At 36.4% G+C, this 21,899-nt stretch overlaps 1 protein-coding gene and 1 pseudogene across 1 annotated transcript; one reads left to right on the top strand and one right to left on the bottom strand.

Annotated features, from left to right (window-relative positions):
- Nucleotides 1–2,853, top strand: part of LOC122069707 — a 5,173-nt pseudogene extending 2,320 nt beyond the window's left edge.
- Nucleotides 2,854–9,787: 6,934 nt separating this feature from the next.
- Nucleotides 9,788–20,714, bottom strand: LOC122075093 (metal tolerance protein 4-like). The gene is made up of 3 exons (XM_042639994.1): nucleotides 20,245–20,714; nucleotides 10,687–10,859; nucleotides 9,788–10,473 (listed from the first exon to the last, which is right to left on the bottom strand). The coding sequence occupies exons 1-3, from the start codon at nucleotides 20,450–20,452 to the stop codon at nucleotides 10,237–10,239; spliced, it is 618 nt and encodes a 205-aa protein (XP_042495928.1). The 5' UTR covers nucleotides 20,453–20,714; the 3' UTR covers nucleotides 9,788–10,236.
- Nucleotides 20,715–21,899: the final 1,185 nt, after the last annotated feature.

Raw genomic sequence — 21,899 nt, forward strand, 5'->3', positions numbered from 1 at the left:
TTTTTCTAATATCAATGCCCAGGACCACTGAATAAGATAGAATCGAAAAGCCCTATTCACTATCTAAAACTAAAAGTCAAAGGCAAAAGATTATCATATGCATTTATTATGTATGAAATTTATGGTAACTGACATAAAGTTGTAACTGGCCAAGCGGCTAAAGTAACTAAGGTTGTAATGAAGCTCGTTAATAAAATTGGTCCTATAGAAAGTCCATCAATTTCTAATCTCTAGTGAAAATAACAAATAGTAATCTATTATAATCCTCTTGAGTTGGATTGATAGACGTGAATTTGAAATGATAACAGAATGCCAATTCAGAGTGGATTCAACCGCGAAAACACTCTGATGTGATTAGTTTTTCATAAGGATATTGAATAGTTACAAGTAAATGATCCCACGGGATAAGGTAATCATGAAGCTTTAACCGATGTACTTACAACTCGTATTGATTATTGATCATGATTCATTGGATCAAGAAATGGAATTTCAATTATTTGTGAAACATATCAATTGGTATAACCCTTTTTATGTTAAGCCAAGAGCGTCATTATTCCTTTAGAAAATGGTGGATGTAAGAATCCACAATTGATCATGTCCTTCAAGTCACACATTGCTGTCTATCATCGAACAAAGTTTTATCAAAACATTCTTTTTTTTCTTTGAATTGGCATTAACTGACTTGATTTCAATCCTATTTCCTGGTAGTATCCGTATAAAACTATGTCGGATCTTTCCTAAAACATTACCTAGAATCAAATCTTCATTATCTGAATGACCCTAGAACATAGCATTGGGAAGAAGAACCAAAATAGGAGGGTCTTGGTTAACTATGAAGGGAGAATTGTAAGATCTGCATCGACGAATAAGAAGGAAGAACACAAGAGCACTTAGAACCTTTTTTCACAACTGTTATTTCCATTTCATTTGATTTCATTTAATTCAAGGATTGATAAATATTAGAAAAATTATAATTAATTGCATGCAATTAGATCAATAAAATCCTGATACAGTATGTAATAATTCAGACTAATTAATCTATTTATTTGGAGAGGTAATCCCTTGAATGCATCATAGGTCAAAGGATCTCGAATGACCTACCAAAGCACAAAAGTCAAGATCTTTCAGAAAATGGATTCCTACTCAAAGAGTGCATTTTTACTACGTTAGCCCTCACTCGCCAACGAAAATAAACATGTTGTGTCGGATGATTGGAATCCTCTGAGATCATCTTAATAGGACAATCAATAGAAGAGGGGATTGACTCAGTACAAATTTCATTAGGAGCTCCATTGAAATGAATCCTAATAATTCATTGGGTGGGATGGCAAAAGAACCAGGAACAATTCATTTATTCTGAGAGGTCATGGGCTGGCGATACAAATGAAATAGTATTGAAAGAGTAAATATTTGCCATGATTAAAAGAGGGATGGAAGAACTTGTGTTGTTTTATTTCTCAATGTTTTCATTGTGTAAACTGAATTTGTTTAAAAGGAATGTCAATTAAAATTTCCGAACATTGTGTCAGCCCCATGAAAAAGGAGTACTCATAATTAATAATTTTAATTAACTGGAAATGGTATGGAATTACTTTACTTCACTTTAACAACTTCTCCGTCCTACCGACTTCTGATAAAATGAAACTACTAGAGGTTTCTAAAATGCATTATTTGGCACTTTAAGCCTATCATCTACATCAAGGGTCAGAAAATGAAGAAATTGATACAGAACAATGGCATGTGCCCTCGTTTCATTCGCATCCATGGCAAGTCCCTAATTCACTTCTCACTTCTAAGGAAAGCAGGGAATACAGTGATATCTGACTTTCGATGTTGAGACTGTAGACTGCTTATTGTGTTGAAAGAGGAACTCAAAAAAACTAGATTTTGTCTTGCACACTGACTTCGAAGCTTGTCTCCCTTCCTCGTCCCTTCGCCTGTCAATTATTGGAGAGTTATATACTAAGTAAAAAAAAAAAACTGAATTACGTGAAGTAGAGTTGTTTGGCTCCAAACCTTCCCAATAGGAGAAAGGATATCCATATATATGTTCCAATATCTCATATGAGAACTAATCCCCACACAATGTCATGGATATTGGATGAGTACTAGAAATTTCATGACTACTCACATGTAGTTGTAGAAAACTAGTTGATCTTGGTGGATCTTTAGGAAGAGATGAAGCTACTGGAAGGGTACTTTATTCCATAAAGGCCCTGCTTCAAGGACATGGAAAGAGCATCTCTAGCCAATGATTCATTACACAAAGGTTCGAAAATAATAACCGGGCAGCCCAACTCATCGATGAAAATGGTGGAAAGATTGTTGTAACAAATGTCGTCACTAAAACCAAAAGAATAAAAATGTAATAGACATACCAAGATTGCATAAATACACAAAGAAAAAAGAAAAAAGGAGGAATCAAAGGTTCCAATGGTGGAGACCTCATTGATCTAAAATCAATACTGATTGAGGATTGTGACATTCTGTTCTTGCAACCCTTGGTGGTGTCATCAACAGGAAAATGCAAATGAGATAAAAACCAATTTCATTATTGAAGCTATCAACCAACCGACCTAGAGATTGAGGAGATCTTACAAAAAAAAGGTATTATCACCCTTCCAGACATATGTCAATTCAGGTAGAGTTACAGTGAGTTATTTTGAGTGGGTTCTGAATATTCAAAGGTTTATGTGGGATGAATAGAAGGTGAATAATGAACTTAAGATTTACATGGTAAAATATGCTAAGAATATGTGCAAGACTCATGACCATGATCTTTGTATGGTAGCCTTCACCTTAGGAGTCAACCGAGTTACTCGTGCGACTATCCCCAGAGGTTGGGAAGCCTGAGATAAAGTACAGCAAAGATCAGAAAAATCAAGCAACATTGCTATGGGAGAGCACTCCTCGTCTCTTATGACATAGCAATAATTTTTATGTAAGTTAGTTTCCTTTTAAGGCTTTAGCTTTTTTGTTAAAAACATTTTTTTTTCTAATATATATATATATATATATATAATTTATAAGAAGGTAGAAGGCAACCGTAGTTAAATGAGTGAAAAAGAAAAGCACTTATGTGTATTGACATTAATCTCAACAGATTCCAAATGTGTTTAGGAATACATTTGAAAAAAACTTTTCAAATAGTATTAATTCATTTGATATATAATGATAAACCTCTTATAAACATTTTACAAACTAAAGACCAACCAGTTATAGTTCGACAACTCACTTGGATATTCTCCCTAAAAGGGCAATGGAAACCATATTAAGTGTCATCCCCATTCACATTCATACATTGAATGCTAAGCATACCATAAACATCCTGTATAACATGACCAATGGTACAACATAGAAACACAATACACATGTAATAACAAGTGCTTCTAAGAAAAAAAAAAACTACCAGATATCGATGAGCCATTCAGGAAGCTCTACATATCAACGGTCAAAAAACATAAGTGCCTACATCTGTATTCCCATGCCAATCACTGTCGAGGAAAATACAATGTAGCAACTCTAGAATAGATTGCTTAAGTTTGTCCATAGTTGTTAACAAGTAAATGGTATAATAAATACAGGTTGTTGCACATAAGATGATTATAATAACATATATTAAATAATAAATTGTAATTTAATTATTTAATCAAATTAAATTGGGTTTGATGGACGCACATCAAATGTCAAATATCCAACATAAACATGATATAGATTTTCAGGATGATGCTTTTTTTTCTTTTTTCTTTTTTCCTTTTTGCATACGAAAGGTATCTAAGCCTTCGGCCTGACTATCTCGCGGGCATACAGACCCCGTAACCGCATGGATCGGGTCATACCAGGGTTGAATGTGAACTATTCAACTTTCACCGAAAGTATGAAGACAATAAACATCCCTGTTAAGTGGCCCTAAGGAGGTAAGAGGTCGAACTCGAAACCACACACTTCTGAGGCAAAAACCCCTTTCTTACTCAGCTACCCCTTGGGTTGATTTTCATGATGATTCTAGAAAGTAAATAAAATTGATATAAATGAATGGAAATAAAGAAATACTATGTTAGGGGATCGAACTTGAACATAACTTTTGTCAACCTATCTATGTCCTCCTTTTGAGGAATCAGGTCAACGTCGTTCAGAATTACATGATATTCACAATGCTAAATGAAATTTACATACGGATTCTAAGAGAGAGGAATTGTATTGTAGGATAATTCACAATTGTAGAAGACTAAAACCACGGGTTACTTGAGAGAAAAAGAATAACTTCTTCGGCAATAATCTTTCCTTATAATAATAATCTCCCTCTTTGACTATAATATTCTATAATATTGATTTATTCTCGAACAACAATTTTTTACCTTTCTTCTCTGCCAACAATTTACTTTTCTTGGTTTCGTTGTCGGCATGTGGTTTGAGTTTGTTGCCATGAAAATCCACACCAAACAATCTACACACAGAGCCAAAAGGCCGGACAACGGAGCTGATCGGAGGAGGTTCCGGTGGGAGACTCTCTTTTTCTTAAGCATTGTTCCTTATTTATTGAGTAAAGATGATCGGAGCCCTTAGGGCTGTTAACAGAGTGATCCACTCTTTTCTTGTAACCATCCTCATAAAGTGCTCTTATTTTGTGACCGTCACTATAGAAGATTATAGGGGGCTATGGAGAATCCCTAATTGTGATTTCCTAATGGTTACAAAGTTGCTTTGGCTGTCATCAAGGAGGACCAGATCTCTTGCCACATGTCCCTCACTAGTTTGCTGCTTAATTTTATGCACATCAAATTCGCCCACTCCTTTGGGTCTGAATAAGGCCGTGGTAGTAGAATGCTCTGCCTCGTTCTTCGAGGTTCGATATAGAATCGTTTGGTTAAAATCGTTAAAGTCTTGTGTTTTTCCTCTAGAACTGGCCAAGGGGATTTTACTCGCACACATAAGAAAAGAGGCGGGGATGATAGAAAAAGGGGGGTGGGGGGAATGAGTGTGACAGGAGTTGATCCCTAGACCACAAACCTGGCACCTGCTATAGGATGCAACTAGTGCATCACTGGATTCACAAAAACCGTTATAGTCGATGCTCCATATTATGGTTTTGTGTGGACCAAGGTCCATTGAGATTAGCTGGTCCTATCAAGTTGTCATGTCAATACTCCTTCCTGTTTGAAGGTATATACAAAAATCTCTCAGCGTGCTAAGCTTCAAGTTGTTACCAATGGGGTTGGTAGCCTAGTGGTGAAAATGCCCTCAACCCATCACTACTCGAGTCGGCTGGTTGTGGGTTCTACTAGTCTTAGCATGCCCACTATCACCCATTGGTTCTGCGGAAACATTGCTTGGCGATCCTTTTCGTAGGGAGGCTTGGTGATGGTGCCACGTGTGTTTCATGAACTTGAAGGTCATCTATGAGTTTAATGAGGCGGCTTGATTTCGAGGAACTGAAGAGGCCATGTGTGGATTCTCTTTTAGCATATTTAAGTGGATACATGTGTCTGTTGTCTAGGGAACTATAGGGTCGTTTCGGGGATTGAAAGGTTGTGTGATCTTATCTGTTCATCTCGAGAGATTTAATCTGTTCAAACTTGCAAATACACACACACACACACACACACATATATATATATCGTCTCCAGGGCAGAGCTTTTGTTTCTTTTTTTTCAACATTTTCTTCTACAATTGAGACAAAGCTTGATCATGGAGTGTGGTATATGATATCATTTGGAATTTCATCTTCCTCTTCATATTCTTTGTTTAGGCTATGTTTGGTAGCACAAGAGAAGAAAAGAAAAGAAAAGAAAAAAAATACAAATATTGTATTTTGTTCTTGATTTAAGAAATTCTTTTTGTGTTTGGCATGTCCTGAATCAAGAGAAGATTCTTTTTTGAATTTCAAAATTTTCCTTGGAAACAGTGAAGTTTTCTTTTCCACTCCAAAAAAAAAAAAAAAAAAAAATCTTGCCAAAAAATACAAGAAAATATAAAAAATTTTCTTTTCTTGGCTACCAAACATACATACTTTTTTTTTTCTTACTTTTTCATTTCATTTCATTTCTATTCTTTCTTTTCTTCTCTTTCCTAGATTCTTTTTCTTATCATTTTTTTTTTCTTCTCTTCTCTTGGTTAGGCTGTGTTTAGTAGCCAAGAGAAGAAAAGAAAGAAAAAAGTACAAATTTTCTTAGTTTAAGAAAATTCTCTTTGTGCGTGGCGTTGTCCTGAACCAAGAGAAGATTCTTTTTTAAATTTCAAATTAGTGAAAAAAAAAAAAAAAATAAATAAAATTTATGTTATTTACAATTTAAAACGACTTTAACAAACAAGTCCGACTTTTTCCTATTTAAACCTAAAAAGAGGCAACCGAACCCTCTCTCCCTTTTGGGCATCCGATGATACTATTGGGTTTTTTAGTGGCATTATATCTGCAAAAAACGTTTCAAGAAATAGGTTTATCAAACATCATAAAATCCGTTTTTGTTTTTGAAAATGTGAAAAGCCGTTTCTACTGTTTCTAAAAACGTTATCAAATGGTGCCTTGGTCTATGGTGGATCCACAGCTAGAATTGTTTTGCGACCGGGTTAGGCCCCTTCTCATCTTTCAGCATCGGCTTCTAAGCGAGTCATGTCCACTAAGTCTATTGCTTTAAAGGGACGCACACCCTCATGACACAACACAACTCTCCTATGACTAAAGGGGGGGAGGGAAAAAAAAAGAAATTCTTTTGACAGTTGATTGGTCCCTCGAATTTGTAAAGCTAAATATGTGGGTTAGCATCTCCAGATCATACTAATTTTCAACTTTCCATTTTGGGTAATTGCAGGCCGTGGCAACCAGTAATGAGACCTATACCCGTGGTGGCATTATAAAAATAGACGGACTGATTTAATGAGATGCAATGGTTTTATTGCAAGAGTGTAAACAGACAATGTAAAATATAAATTTTAAGAGCAAATGGTCATTGACATGGCCACTATATTTCTTGCCACATGGCAAACTTTGATGGATATATGGGTATCCATTTGATACGATGTCATGACCACTGAAATTTCAATCCAATGCTGAGTGCGTAATGAAGGGCAAAACATGGTTTGAAAGTATGAACTTGCCAAAACCTCCCATATATAATGAATCAGGAAAAAAAAAGCGAAATGTACTACTGTAATGAATAATGGAATCTTGAGTTTGAGTCTCCTGGCCTTTACCACCCCCACCTCTTTTTCTATAAGTAGGTTAAAAAAAAAACCTGGTTTTTCCGAATCTCTATTTTTCCACTTGGCAAATTATATACAAGCCCATTGCAGGAAATTCTTCTTCAGCAAATGTTTAGCACTCCATGACCTGTCAAATGGCAGTAAGTGAGTTGATGTAAACATTCTCACAGATTGGATCTTTGACAACAACCCAAACACAGGTGGATGAGAGCTTACATAAAAGAAGACTCTAATTTCAATTCCATTGGACCCGGCTGTGGATCAAGAGAAGATTGCTTCCCTAAAGATGTAGACTGCAGTTTCTCAACTCTATGGCGATTGCAACTTAGTCTATAGAATTGTTTGTTAGTAATTTCTAGACTTAACCGTTGCTTGGTTCACTTTCCAGGAATCAACAACTAACAAATGGGTCTAGGAACCATCACTTAAAAATCACACAATTTATGCATAGATTTTTCATCTTACCAGTTTGTTAGCAAATGCAAATGCTATGTTGACAGGAATAACATCATATGAAACTGGAAACATACTGGGCTAAATATAATGGTAGATCCTGTCACTTGGTTTTCTCTCATGGAACCACTGCCAATTGTGACATTGCGGAGGCTCTTAGGAACCAATTCGACCAATTCGACTCTGCCTCATTCCAACTAAATGGGGCTGGCTACATCTTAATACTTTATTATTCCCGCTTTAATTAAAAAATCAGCATTTCTATAATAGAAAAAGGCTGAAGAAGAACGAAGAAAACAGGTCTGCAGAGTGAGTGCTCTCAGTTTATTTCATGTCTATGAATATTTACATGCAGCCCTCTTTCCCCCAATGCCGCCCTTCCACCATAATAAGTATTGGTCTTCCGAACTACTATCGACACCAACCCATCTCAAGGGTTAAGACCCTCTTCACCCTTCTTTATCCACTCATGCAGAGAAAAATTTTGTATTACCATGGCAATTCAAGTACAATAAAACATAAAGATATACACAGGTTGGCATATACTCTTGTGCTTATGTTTTGATCTCCCAAATTCAAATTCAAATTCAAGGCTGACTATCAGGCAGCCTGCTAAGGACAGTGTGCTCTGGCTTGTGGCAGCTTTCAAAATCGAGATGAACAAATTCAGGAAGTCTCTCAATCTTTTCCTGCAATGACTCTCCAATTGCATGGGCTTCTTTCAATGGCAAATTTTCAGGAAGTTCAACATCTCTTACTATGCATTAACTTTATGATAGAATTGACAATCAACTAACCTCCACAAAATAGAGAGCACCAAAAGTGTATGCCCGGACTGTGTCAATGTGCGAAGAATGGTAAGTTAATGATAAATACAGATTACAAAAAGTCTGCAAAAGAGGGGAACAGGTCAATATTTTCTCAGTAACTCTGTAAGGAAAGTGAATTGCAAATCTCCCCATGTCCCCATCTAGTTTCATGAAAAAAGAGTTTATTTTATTTATTCATTTATTTATTTTTAAATAGTAGGTGAAAATTTCCCGCAAATGCAATTTAGTTAGGGTGTCTTGTATTCTTATCCTTTAGAATGATCAGTGATGCTGTGTCGAGATAGCACCATGAGCCTAGCCAGTGTATTATACAATTAGTGATTCATAAGTCATTGTTGATTACAAGTAAAACAAAGAAAATAAACCCCCATGGTAGACTACCAAGTTTAACAACTTGAACACCACCCCACATGACAAACATCGCCATGAATAGTTGACTGTCTACTAAACAGCACCATTACTACAACTTCAACAGCTCTGATGTAAAATGGGCAGAAGGTAAAATATTACTTATTGAGTCTGTTTCATACGATGTAAAAATAAGGAACATAAAATTTTAAAGCTTAACCCACAATTTTATTTCCAAAATGTGTAGAATCGTGTAGGGGAAGTAAAATATTTTCCCTACTTTATTTTATATCCAGGAATTTTATATCAAAACAACAGATCTAAAAGAAGCCCCTTGGACAAATCTAGTAAGGCCATTCTGTTAATTAAAAAGGCATGCGCATTGTCCAATGAGAGTGCAGGAGAAAGCATCTACAGAGACATCCTTTTCCTTGTCATGGGGGGTGGGCCAGTCATTTCAGGCCCCCATTTGTCTGGGCACAGCCATACTCCCCCACAGCAACCTTTTTATAAGAATCAGAGAACTACCTGGTCAAAGCCTTCCTATACAATTTATATAGGTTGAGAGGTTAAATCACAAATCAGAAGTTTGTTAGTCCCACTCTTACCTATTATAAGAAAATCCATCTAAAGTCATTTCAAAGAAAAAAAAATTTCATCTCATATTTCTATAGAATTATTTGTAAGTTCTTCTGTAGAAGTTATAATAGACTACTTTTTTTCTTTTATTTGGGTGAATAGAATAATAGATTACTATAATGTAGAATGAGAGACTTATTAAGTAGATCAAAACTTATTATTTCTTAATAAAGGGATGCATTCCTAAAACAAGAATTAAAACAATGTCTATTTCAAAAAGTCCCAATGATCTACTACTCTACTGTGGGTGTAGGAGTGATTTATGTGGAAACCATGGTGGTGTATCAACAGACTGATCTTTCTTTCTAGTGTCTTTACAATTTCTTGACCCAATCACAAAAGCATCTATATCACTCTCTCAATGGAAATCTGAGATTTAAGGTTTAATGCCTTGTTCACAGTCATGAGAGGAGGAATCACGTTCTTAATTTAGAAGCATTAACAGAATCAATATGGATTGCATCAACTTCTATTCTAAGAAATTTCTTGATGCCATTCTTTTCCATCTCTGGATTAGCTGCAAGATAAAGCACCCCTGTAATTTCTCACTTGAGGGTTACAAAAAAAATCTAGTTTTGTTACTTTTGATATACACAAGATTAACTGTCTAAAGTCTTTAGATAGTAACATTTGTCGGAAACTGGAAGACAGAACACTTCGATTCTTCCACTTTCACTTCAAATCTTCTACAGCTGAAGGACTTTGTCATATGCGTTAGTTGATTATATTAAGGAAGAAAATACACATAATAAGCAAGATTACATGTTCAAATAAATGCAAGGAGGTTGTAGCAGGAAGGCGTACCAAGAGTAGCCATGATAGCTGCAAAAACAATAATGCCCACTGGTTGCACCCTCAACTTTCCAATCGGATATTTGTAGATATTTATCTTTTTCATTGACAAGTGTGTGAGCCAAAGAATACCACCAGCCATGAGATCCAGCAGAGAATCAAGTGTAGAAGCAGCAATAGCTAAGGAACCACTCTTTATAGTGGCATAGATCTGCACTTTATAATTCAGTCAATTCATAAAGATGGAAAGTGCCATAAGGGATTAAGTAAATCAACCTATCAAAGTGGTCTCCCCGGATCAGAAACCTTACAGACCTCCACACTTTCCTTTTCATTTTCCTAAACCCAGAAAATCAATAGAGTACCCCGGGAGGACATGAACATTTGAAATTTAGAGAACCTTGGAAAAAGAATGGAAAATTACCTTGAATGCCAGCAGAAAAATGTTTGCATAATTAGATATCTTCATTGCTTTTTCATGTTTGGCTTGTTCAGCATTATCTTCAACCTCATCAATGCAGTTAGCCATTTCTATAGAGTCAACTTCCTGAAAAGACTTGAGGGTCGCAAATTGTTTTTCATAGTACTCCACTTCCCCTGGAACAATAAGTAAATGCTGGAATCAAGGGAATAAAAAAAGAAGATGAGATGAAGCAGATGAAAGACATGCAACGTCATGCGCCTTGGGAATACACTATTTTTACAGAATTTAGAATAGGAAAGGAAAATGAAATAAAGCAGAGAAGAAAAAGGAAAAGAAACATGAAATATAAGTGACATTTAAAAAAAATGGTATTGCAAATCCTTGGTAATTTTTTATGGAATGAACATTCATTGGCAACAGGATCTAAAATTAAAAAACACCCTAAACGTCAGGCTTGCGAGTCCGTGACTGGATGGTACTATCCGAATTGCAACCAGGGGATGTGATCCAGCTGGGATATTCTTCTCTCTTTAACCACTCTTACTCGTCAGCCACCAGATTTTTCATCGCAGTATCATCCTGGTTTTACAATTCCTATTTCCAGTCACTTTGGACAAGGACAAAAAAGAAGAGTTGAAAAAGAAACCTCCAAATAACATGCTTAGACACGTAAGGAAATATATATCGTAGAGGTGGACAAACATGTACTGGACTACTAGTCAATCAAGAAGCAATAAGGAACGAGAAAACACTGGAGCAACAAGGCACTGAAAAGCAGCAAGAAGTAAACTAAGAACTGAAAACAAGTCAGATCAATGATGCATTTGAAGGGTTGAAGGACTCCTGATAAATTGGAATACAACCCCATAAATTACTAATATGAAAACTCAAGACTCTAAACCTAGACAGTCTTTGGCAAATGGATGCACATGAAGAGTAGAAGAGTAACATGTTTCTTGGTGCACCATCATAAAGCATGTTTATAAATTCAGCTGGATGAGAAACATGTCTCTGATTTTAGGAAAATTAACAACTTAAGAATGTTCACAAAGTAAATCAATCTTTACAAGTCTAGTTTGAAATGCATAACTATCAACCTTTTTCAACACCCCCCCCCCTTTATAGAAAATTCAGTAATACAGCCATCAGCAAAGGCAAGCACTCTGGTCCATTTGATTAAAAAATTTATTGATAGAAAGAAAGAAGTAATTTACAAACCTAGGACCCAAGACTTCTCCAAAAAGAACAGAATTAAACAACAACAAACAACATTCAAAACCTTATCCCAACTTAATGGGGTCGGCTACATGAAGATTCCAAGCAAGGACTTAATGCCTAACACGATGAGAGATCTCCAAGGCCAGCCTGATTGGTACTGCAGCCACCCACAACTAACACCAATGACTTTCCCCTATACAATTCCTATATTGTACCCACTAACATATTGTACTGATATGGCTTCTACGTTGCATATAAGCAGATTATATAAAATTATCATTGCTATATTATATGAGAAGGCGGGCCTCGGCGTAACAGTAAGGTTGCTCCATTAGGGCTTAGCGGTTGCGAGTTCGAGACGGGAAATAGCCTATCTATGAAACGAAGGTAAGGCTGCATACATTATAACCCTCCCCAAAGTGGCAAGAGGGGTTTTTTTTTTTTTTCATTCTTATATTATATATGCATGCCCAAGGTGCCTAAGCGACACCTAGGGTGGATAGGTGACACCTTATGGCCGAGAAGCCCCCTTCCCAACAATCTTTGGTTGCTTATCCCATTGATCAATTTGTTTCAATTTCACATCTTCCATCTTCCGTTCATATCTTTGCCTTGTCTTTATTAATAAAGATTACATATCTTCCCAAATAAAATAACTCAATATTTCCTAAATAACGCAAATCCTAAAAGATACTATTGATCTAGTCGTTAGACATGGACTCTGGTTTATTTACATCCAGCTAAAGATCATGTGAAGTACAACCCTTAATTTATTGAGCAGCTTAAAGCTCGCTTGTTGGCCAGTCGCCTAGGCGACGACTAGGCGTCCAGGCTGTTTGCCTGGGCCTAGGCGACAGTCGCCTTATTGCACTGCATGCCGCCTTGTGTTTTGGCACTTATTTATGCCAAATATCATTTAAGTAAATGCTTTTTGTATTTGTTATTTCATTTACTTAAGATATTATTCATAAATAAGCAAATACCCCTTATTTGAATCCAATAAAAATAGTTTAAAAATCAAATTCCAAAAGGATAAAAAGTCAACCCCCCAGTCCAAGAAGAAAATCTAGATTTTGGTTATAAGGGCGATTTTCAACTTTTAAATGCTGGAGTTTTTCTCAATTATGAAAATTTTATAAATTCTATCATGTTAAAACATTGCTAAAAACCAAAAGTCCAGTAAAATAATTTTTTGTTTTGATATCCATAAAATTATTTTCATTCAGGCGATTTTAACAGCATTCGCGCACTTAAAAATAAGTTTGACAGGAGCATAACTTTGTCATTACAACTCAGATTTAAGTAAACTTAGACTTATTGGAAAGCTGGTTTTATATTATAATGGATACAAAAAGTCTCATGTAAAAATAATATCATTTGACCAGTCAAACTTATTATAGAACCAGAGCATTTCTCTAAATTTTGATTTTATAACTTAATATGACTTAATGTTTATTTTTTATGATTTAATATGGCTAAATGTTGATTTTTAATGACTTGATGTTGCTTAATCTTGATTTTTTATGATACAAGGTATATATAGCTTACGTGCGCTTTCTCGCCTAAGCGTTTAGACAACCCTCCACCGCCAATCACCAAGCTTGTTTATGTGGGATTCTAGGGTGATAGTTTTGGTGATTTATGTGGATGATATTATCAAATCTGATAATGATGTCAAAGTCTATTTGCAACAACATTTTGTTTTTTTTTTTTTGGCTGTTCGTAGTCAAAAGGGCACATTAGTCTTTCTCAGAGGAAATATGTGCTTGATCTTTTGTCTGAGACTGGTATGTTAGCCTTTAAATCTATTGATACTCTCATGGATCCACAACAAAAGCTTGAGACGTGTGATGGTAAGGAGTTTGCAAACAAGCATCAGTATAGGAGGTTGGTTGGTAAGTTATTTATCTACTTGTGGCCAAACATATCTTTTGCAGTGAGTCTTATAAGAAAGTTCATAGAGTCACATATACAAGTTCAGTATGAGGTTTGCATATCTTAGTGGTTACTCTGATGCTGATTGGGCTAGTGTTGAACATGATAGGAGCTCTTATCGGTCAGCCATATACTTAGATATGGGTTAAATTTAAGATACGTATCGAAGGGTATCGTATCGGTATCGGAGATACTTCAAACCATGGCCAGTAATTCTGCCTTTAATGAGAGGACTAACCATATGAATATGCTCTAGCTTAAGGTAGAATGTTAAACTTATTGTCTATCATAAGGGGTATTTATAATAAAGTTTATGGTTAAGGGACTTCTGAGTAATTGCTAAAAAGTCCAGGTAGCCATTTGTACTGTTATGACGTATAGAAGGCAATTCAGTAGAATTAACTACTATTCTACTACAATTGAAGCATGATAGATTGTAAAATTTAAATAAGATGTATTATTTGAGAATTTCATATGAAATTTCATATTTCATTTTAGAGTGCTTCTACGATTATAAAGAACCACCACCCACAAAATTTTAACCTTTCTTCAACAATATCCACATAGTTTTAGCACAAATTGATTCGTTTACCTAAATCCTGAGATGTCACATTAAAAAAAAAAAATAATAAATAAATAAATAAAGCTTCTAATAGAGTCATTTCCTTGAAGCAAATAAAGTTCTAGAAGTCCCACTACCTACGGACAAAGATTTTTGTTTTTTGGAGAAATTTGAAAGAAAAAATCATCTCACTACTTAAACAGGGGACAATCTTGTTAGGAAATAACAACATAGCAGAAAAATGATTGGCCAAAGAAAAACGAAAAAGAGATCACACACACAAAGAACACAAAAAATTTAAGTGGTTCACCCAAGATGGGAAATGTCCACAGTAGAGCAATAACCAAAGCTTCTACTATTCTGATGAAGATATTACAAAACCCTAACACTCCCCTCTTCACGAGATAACCCCCAATATAGCATTTTAACGCAATACAACATAGAGAAAGCCCAATCCCCGAAAGTACAAAAATACCGCCCAATATAAACAACTCCAAAAACTTTGGGCAGGGGGCGTGGGGCACCCCGGCCCACTCTCTAGTGAGCAGGACAGCTGATATTGAGGAAGAATCAATAGTGCTTCCTAGATTAAACTGAGATTAAGCTTCACCAATAACAACTCTCTCCAAGATATCTGTTCACCACCAATATTGTTGGTCAATTCATAAGAAAGAAAAGTTTAAAATATTATAATGGATAGTTTTATGACAAGCCCCATCTTTGGGGTGGACTTCTCAAAGTATAAAGAGATTCAATGAAGGTGAATCCTCCTGTGCTAAAGTAAGGGAAATTCCACCTTATATATTCAAAAATGATTACATAGGCTAGATCTCTTTTCTAAGATTAATGTTTCTTTCCACAAGAGGAGAAGATCTAGCGACACCATCACAGATGAGCTTGAAAATTGCAATGGAGGGATTGGGATCATTTATACATGAGCAATTGCGAACTCATCTTGTTGTTTTTATTTTACCTCTATGTTGTTATAGTTGATGCAGTTGAGCGATGGGTTTAGAAGGGATCTCTTTGATTTGGGTTCTTTATTTACTTTCCTTTATTGGTTAGAAATTATATTGGCAGTCTTTTATTTAGATTGGATTTTTATTTTAGTTGCTATATAGGCTAGTTTCCACTTTCAATTAGTTACCAATTTATGCTTTGATTTTCCTTTTTTTAGTCTTGTAATACACTAGTGAAACTCAGATTTGAAGAATTGAAGTTTGAAATTGAATGTTTCTGCTTGGCTGAACAGTGGTTGTTGTGACGCCCATCTTTCTCTTCTGGTTTTCTCTTATATTTTCTTCCTCTTTTCCTTCTCTGATATTCTTCTTTTCTTCCTCTCTGTTATTCTGGTTTTCTTTTACCTTGTTCTGGTTCGATCTCTTTCATGAGAGATCTGTTTTGCCCAAGACTTTGATCGAAGGTAACCCTCCCCTAGGCGACACCAATCCTAGAAGTTCTCCTCCAAAGCTTGAACTTGCTGTGGAGAAATCCAAACCAGAATCAGGTCCGAGTTCTGCCATCGCCAAGCTCAGTTGCAGGTTCAATACACGTTCAGATCTGAACTGTCGTGCTGAAGTCCTTGTCGTCCTGTCGTTGCGACTCTTCATTTGGATGTTTAAGCCAAACCGAGGCCTATCGGCTGAGTTCCATCAACCGAAACCAGCAAGGTTTCCGCCATCTGGTTAGCAGCGTGAGAAGGAAGAAGATGGCCTTCTGCTCTTATTCTTAAGTCCCCTAATTAGGTATATTTACATTGAACCCCTTCTTTTCTAAACCTATGTTCTAATATTCCCCTTTCTCTTTGGTAAATTCCAAAATACCCCCCTCTTTTACTTTTCTATTCCAATTTGAGTCGATTAGTTATTTTCCACTCTTTTAAGTGCTTGAATATTCCTGAATTTGCAAGATTGCCCCTCAATCTTTAAATTGAGATATTTTATCATTCTTGTGGGCCCTAAGCGATCCAATTTCAATCTTTTGGAACCTGGATCTACATCAAGTGGTATCAGAGGAAATTTCCTACAATTTCCTAACCATGAAAGGTCACATCACCAATGCTGAGTTGCACAAATTGTATCGTGAGGTATTTGAGAACCAATGGGAAACCGATGCCAGGTTGAAAAGGATGAGGCAAAATATGACAAGTTCATGGACGACACTCAAGGTGCCCTCGCTAAGATTCTTGCCTTTATGTAAAGGTCTGAAACACGAGTCGATGAAGGACCATCTGCACCACCTCCTTAGTTTAATGCCCTACGGATTGAAGATACACCTTACCGAGTGCAACGTGATCCTATAATACCCCAAGATGTTACCCGGCAATTTTCTGACCAAAATTATGGTATCCAAGTTGAGGTTCCAGATTTCAGTGGTGAAAAGGGACTTGAAAAATTCCTTAAGTTGCTTACCAAAGTGGAGAGAATTTTTACATATAAATCCCCTCCGGACGAGAAGAAGTGTGAACTCATCCTTACCAAGCTTATTGGGTATGCATGTTTATGGTGGGATAATGTACTCCATGCAAGGTTTGTCAGAAGACTTGGACCTGTTACCAATTGGGAGGTCATAAAGTAGATCCTGACTGAAAAGTTTGTTCCTCTTAACTATGAGAAGGTAATGTTCCATAAATTTCTTAATTTGCAACAAGGCAACAAGGATGTGGATTCCTACACCCTCGAATTCCACAACCTTTCTTCAAGGTGTCGACTTCAGGAAACAGACCAGCAAAGGGTGATGTGTTATATCAGTGGGTTAAGTACTGAGATCCGACTTGAGTTGGCTAACACTGATTTCAGGTCCATTGATGTGGCAGCTGCTCATGCTAAGACAGCTGAAGAGAAGTTCATTTATTGGAAGAGAATGCTCATCCCAAAGCTCCTCTCTTCAGACAGAAGGGTACTCCCCTGCACGGTTCCAATCCTACTGATGTTCATACAGTTTTTGATACCGCGGCAAAAGCAAACTTCATTTCAGCTCGAGAAGAGGCCACTGCAGTTGTTATCGTACACTTACTGTTTGGGTCACCTGATGCTGGGATCCTCTATAATGGTGTACGGAACACCATCAAGGTGAAGCAAGGAGGTCGTACGTATTTAATAAGGCCACACGCATTATCAGACATGCCACATCAAACAATTTACAAGGATATCTTGGGAGCATGACCTAACTTGACGGAGTCGAGTTCTTTTAAGACAGAGAGAGATGATGCAATTGGGCGATGAGTTTAGAAGGGATCGCTTTGATTTGGGTTCTTTATTTACTGTCCTTTATTGGTTAGAAATTATATTGGCAGTCTTTTATTTAGATTGGATTTTTAGTTTCCACTTTTAATTAGTTACCAATTTATGCTTTGATTTTCTTGTTTTTAGTCTTGTAATACACTAGTGAAACTGTTTAAAAGGGTTTTGATGGGGTGGGATTATGGTACAGAATTTTCCAACCCCATGTAAAAATGTATTGTTTGCTTGAGTGAGGTAGTAAATTGTCCACACAACCTTGGGAAACAAACTTTCCCTATCGGCTGATGTGGCCTTCACCCCACCCCCTTCCAAAGTCCTACCAAATTAGTGGGACTTAGGTTGCGACCCTCCAGTTTCAGTATGCAAAGATTGACATAAGTCCGTATAGAATCCCCGAAGAAACTAGTAATTTACCAATTTCAACACTCTTGATTACCTTCGCTTTGTTACCATCACTAGAGTCTCTGTCACTGTCGAATACCTATCTGCAATCAAACCCAACATTAAAGGCCCTATGGACATTTATGGGTTTCATTTTGTCTTAGAATGATCAATTCTCCGTTCAAAGTTTTAACGAACTTCCTCTCCCTTCTCTCTCTCTCTCCTCCTAGCCCCCTTCTTTTCTAAACCTATGTTCTAATATTCCCCCCTCTTTGGTATATTCCAAAATACCCCCATAAAGGTAATATTCCCATTACCTCTTCTATTTCAATTAATTCCATTCTTCATATTCGAAGACTTACCTTGAACCTTTTGTCTGTGAGCACTATGATTAAATTGACGAAGTGGTAAGAAAAGATATGCATCCTAGCTTCTTTTTTCCTCCTTTTTTTTTTTTTTAACCTTACCGGATCCTTGTAGCCGACCCCATCAAGTTGGGATAAGGTTATGGTTGTTGTTGAAGTAATGGTATCATCACAACATTGATTGTTTATGTTAATGATATCGTGGTGACTGGAGATGACCATGATGAAATAATTAGGCTGAAAGCCTATTTTTCCAAACAATTTGAGATCAAGAATTTAGGACACTTTAAGCAGTTTTGGGGAATTGAAGTGTCAAGGTCTAAGAAGAGAATCAACATACGCCAAAGAAAATTTATGCTAGACCTATTAAAAGAAACAGGGATGCTGGGTCGTAAACCGACAAGTTCTCCTGTTGAGCAGAATCATAAGCTTAAAAAAATTGTGGTACTTCCCTTGTTGATGCAGGGAAATACTAGAGGCTAGTGGGGAAGCTGATCTATCTCTAACTCGCCTGGACATTACTTATGCATTAGGAGTAGTGAGTCAATTTATGCATGCACCCAAGAGCTTGCAATTGGTGACTATGTCTATACTGTGACAACAAAACACCAATAATCATTGCCCATAACACAGTGCAATATTAGAACAAAGCACATTGAAGTGAACCAGCATTTCATCAAAGAGAAGATTGAATCTGGCAACATTTGCACACCTTTTGTGAAGACATGTGATCAATTGACAGACATCTTCACCAAAGGTCTTATTCCTCACTAGTTCAGTACCCTCTTATGCAAGTTGGGAATGTAAGAAATTTATTCTCCAGCTTAGGAGGGAGTGTTGGAGTTTATGTAATAGGAGTACTTTAGGAACTGTCATTATATTAAGTTGTCCTAAATTGTATTTTTCCTTTTTTTACCTTTTAACTCCCTAAGGGGGATTATCTAATTTCCCTAAGATATTATCTTGAACCTAATATAAGTGAGAAGAGCAAACAGCTCACTTACCATTTACAATCTTCAGTCTCTTTCTCCCCTCAACTTCTCTTCCTGTTCTTCCTTCCTCTCTTCTCTACTTCTTCCTTTGTCTCTAAACTCAATCTCTTTGATTTCAACTAATATAACTAATATTGAAATCACAAAATGAACCCTACAATCAAATCATTCACTTACTTGCCCAATTAATTTTGTACCGTAAACAAGGAAATCAATGGAAGCATTTTGACAAACCAATTTCCCAATTCATAACCTCATACTCATTGATTTGTTTCAATTCCCCTTACAACCAGAAATATTCTCACTAATATTGAAATCAATGGATAAGAACCTCACCTATTCATAACCTCATACTTGATTTTTTTATCGATTTCATTCGATTTGGTTTTCAGACTGGATATTGGTCAGGTCGGTGCGTTCCGGTTTTCAGCCGGTCCCATCATACCCCCTAGTTCAAAACCAATCTGGTTCGGTTCAATACAGGTTTTTCCGGTGGGTTCAAGCTAGGTTTTGACAACCCTAGAAAATCGTAACAATTACAGGTACAGTCCAAATGGGAAGAGAGAGAAGGAAGAGAAATAAAATTCAGAGTAAGCACTGAAAGAATATATTTAATAATCATCCCATTTCAAGATTACAAAGGATTCAGACATTTAACCATTCTCTGCCTTCTTTCCACTCTGTTTTCACTAACTTATAATCAACAAATACTACAGAAATTATCTCCCAAAAAATACTGAAAACAGCATCTCACAGGGAAATCAGGGAAATAACAGAACAACAACTGAATAGGAACTCATGAAGTAGAATTATATACCCTAACCATTGATGGAGTGGAGGTTCAGTACAGGGGAAAAGGTTACCTTTGTTTAAGGTACTGGCTTTGGATAAATCAATATGAAAAGGGTCCTCAGGATCAAGCCCAGCTCTGACCTTTTCAGGCAAATTCAAAGTGAAATCTCTTAAGATCGAGTTCACCGAGTTCCGACGAGTAAAGCTTCGGCGCTTGACGCTGGGCTTTCGCCCTTCCTTCTCCAATAATGGTGTTTTGGTTTCTGAAACCCCTTCCATCTCTTTCTGTTTCTCCGGTGTACAACAGTAGAACCTGTGTGGTCTGCAAGAGAATGGGATTTATTGGTAGCTCAAGGAACATTATTCGCTGTGTCCACGTGTTCCTATCACAAGGCAACTAGTCAACATCGTCAATCTAGGTGTCAGCTAGAAGCATCTTCACACTAGGTGGCCACAGGAGAAATTCAGAGACCCAATTCTAGGGTAGACGATTAAATTTGTTATAACGTGGGCGACTGGGCGAGGGGTTACTAGACGACGACCGTATGCACATTGACTGCAAATTATGTGTTTTGGCGTGCATAATTGATATGCATACTACAAACCCGGTGATCCGTACGGTTTAGATAAAGTCAGTAGGGTTTTAGGGTCTCCAACAATATCACTCCAAGCCCAGTGGTCCCCACCACACAAATTCTTCAGATCATCAAACTGTTAACAATTTGGAGAATTTACTATCACTCCCTACACTTGCCTATATTTATTAAAATTCTTTTACCTTTTACATTTTTACTGATACTCCCCTACTTTTTTATATTTACATCTCTTTCTCTTCTATTTTTTTTTAAATCTCCAGATGACCCTTCATTTTCACTTGTAATCTATTACACTCTTTTGCAAATTGATTGGTACAAAACATTATTTGAATCAAACCATTAACAAGTTTTGTCTCATCTAATCATCAAGGATATTGTAAATTCAAAAAAAAAAAAAAATTGTTCTAATCATATTTAATAGCAGTTTGGAAAAAAATTGTTATAGATATTATTTTCATAATAAAAAAATATGTTTTCATTAACGAAAAAATGAGAAAATATAACATTTAGTTGTGGTAATATAGAACTGCCGCCATAGAAAAATACCCTAATGCAAAGATATGCTCAATAGCCCTGGTTTTAAAAATCTATCATGAAATATGGGATACACAGTCTGATTATCAAATTGCGACCGTGGACTACTTTCCTTATACAACATTCGATTCAACTCAGATTTGCATCGGTTTAAAAACCACAGTCGTACAATATTTGGATCCAACCGCTGCCATAGATGAGCTTTCTTGTAGTGCATTTGGGTTGTAGACTAAAAATTGCATACTTCCAATGTCTAAAAGCAACACATAATGAAGAAGATAATAAGTAATCAACAATTTTGCGGCTCTTTCTGTATTTTTAATCGTAGTTTTTTAGATAGATTTTTTTTTTTTTTTTGGGAAGATTTTGAAATAGACTTGCTATTTGACCCATGGTGTCGCGGCCAAGAATCTGTGACAAATTAAGCGTCGATCCTACACAATCAGAGAAGGCAGAGGCCCGAAGATGGCTCCGGGATTAGTCCTCTGATACCCAATTTAGAGACTCGTGTAATAGTGTTTTCAGAAGAGTAATGGCGTGAGTGTGTTGACTTACCTGGCTCTTTCTTCCAGGTTCCCTTTTATAGGATTACCTCT

The sequence above is a fragment of the Macadamia integrifolia genome, chromosome 1 (genome assembly GCF_013358625.1).
Source record: "Macadamia integrifolia cultivar HAES 741 chromosome 1, SCU_Mint_v3, whole genome shotgun sequence".
NCBI lineage: Eukaryota > Viridiplantae > Streptophyta > Magnoliopsida > Proteales > Proteaceae > Macadamia > Macadamia integrifolia.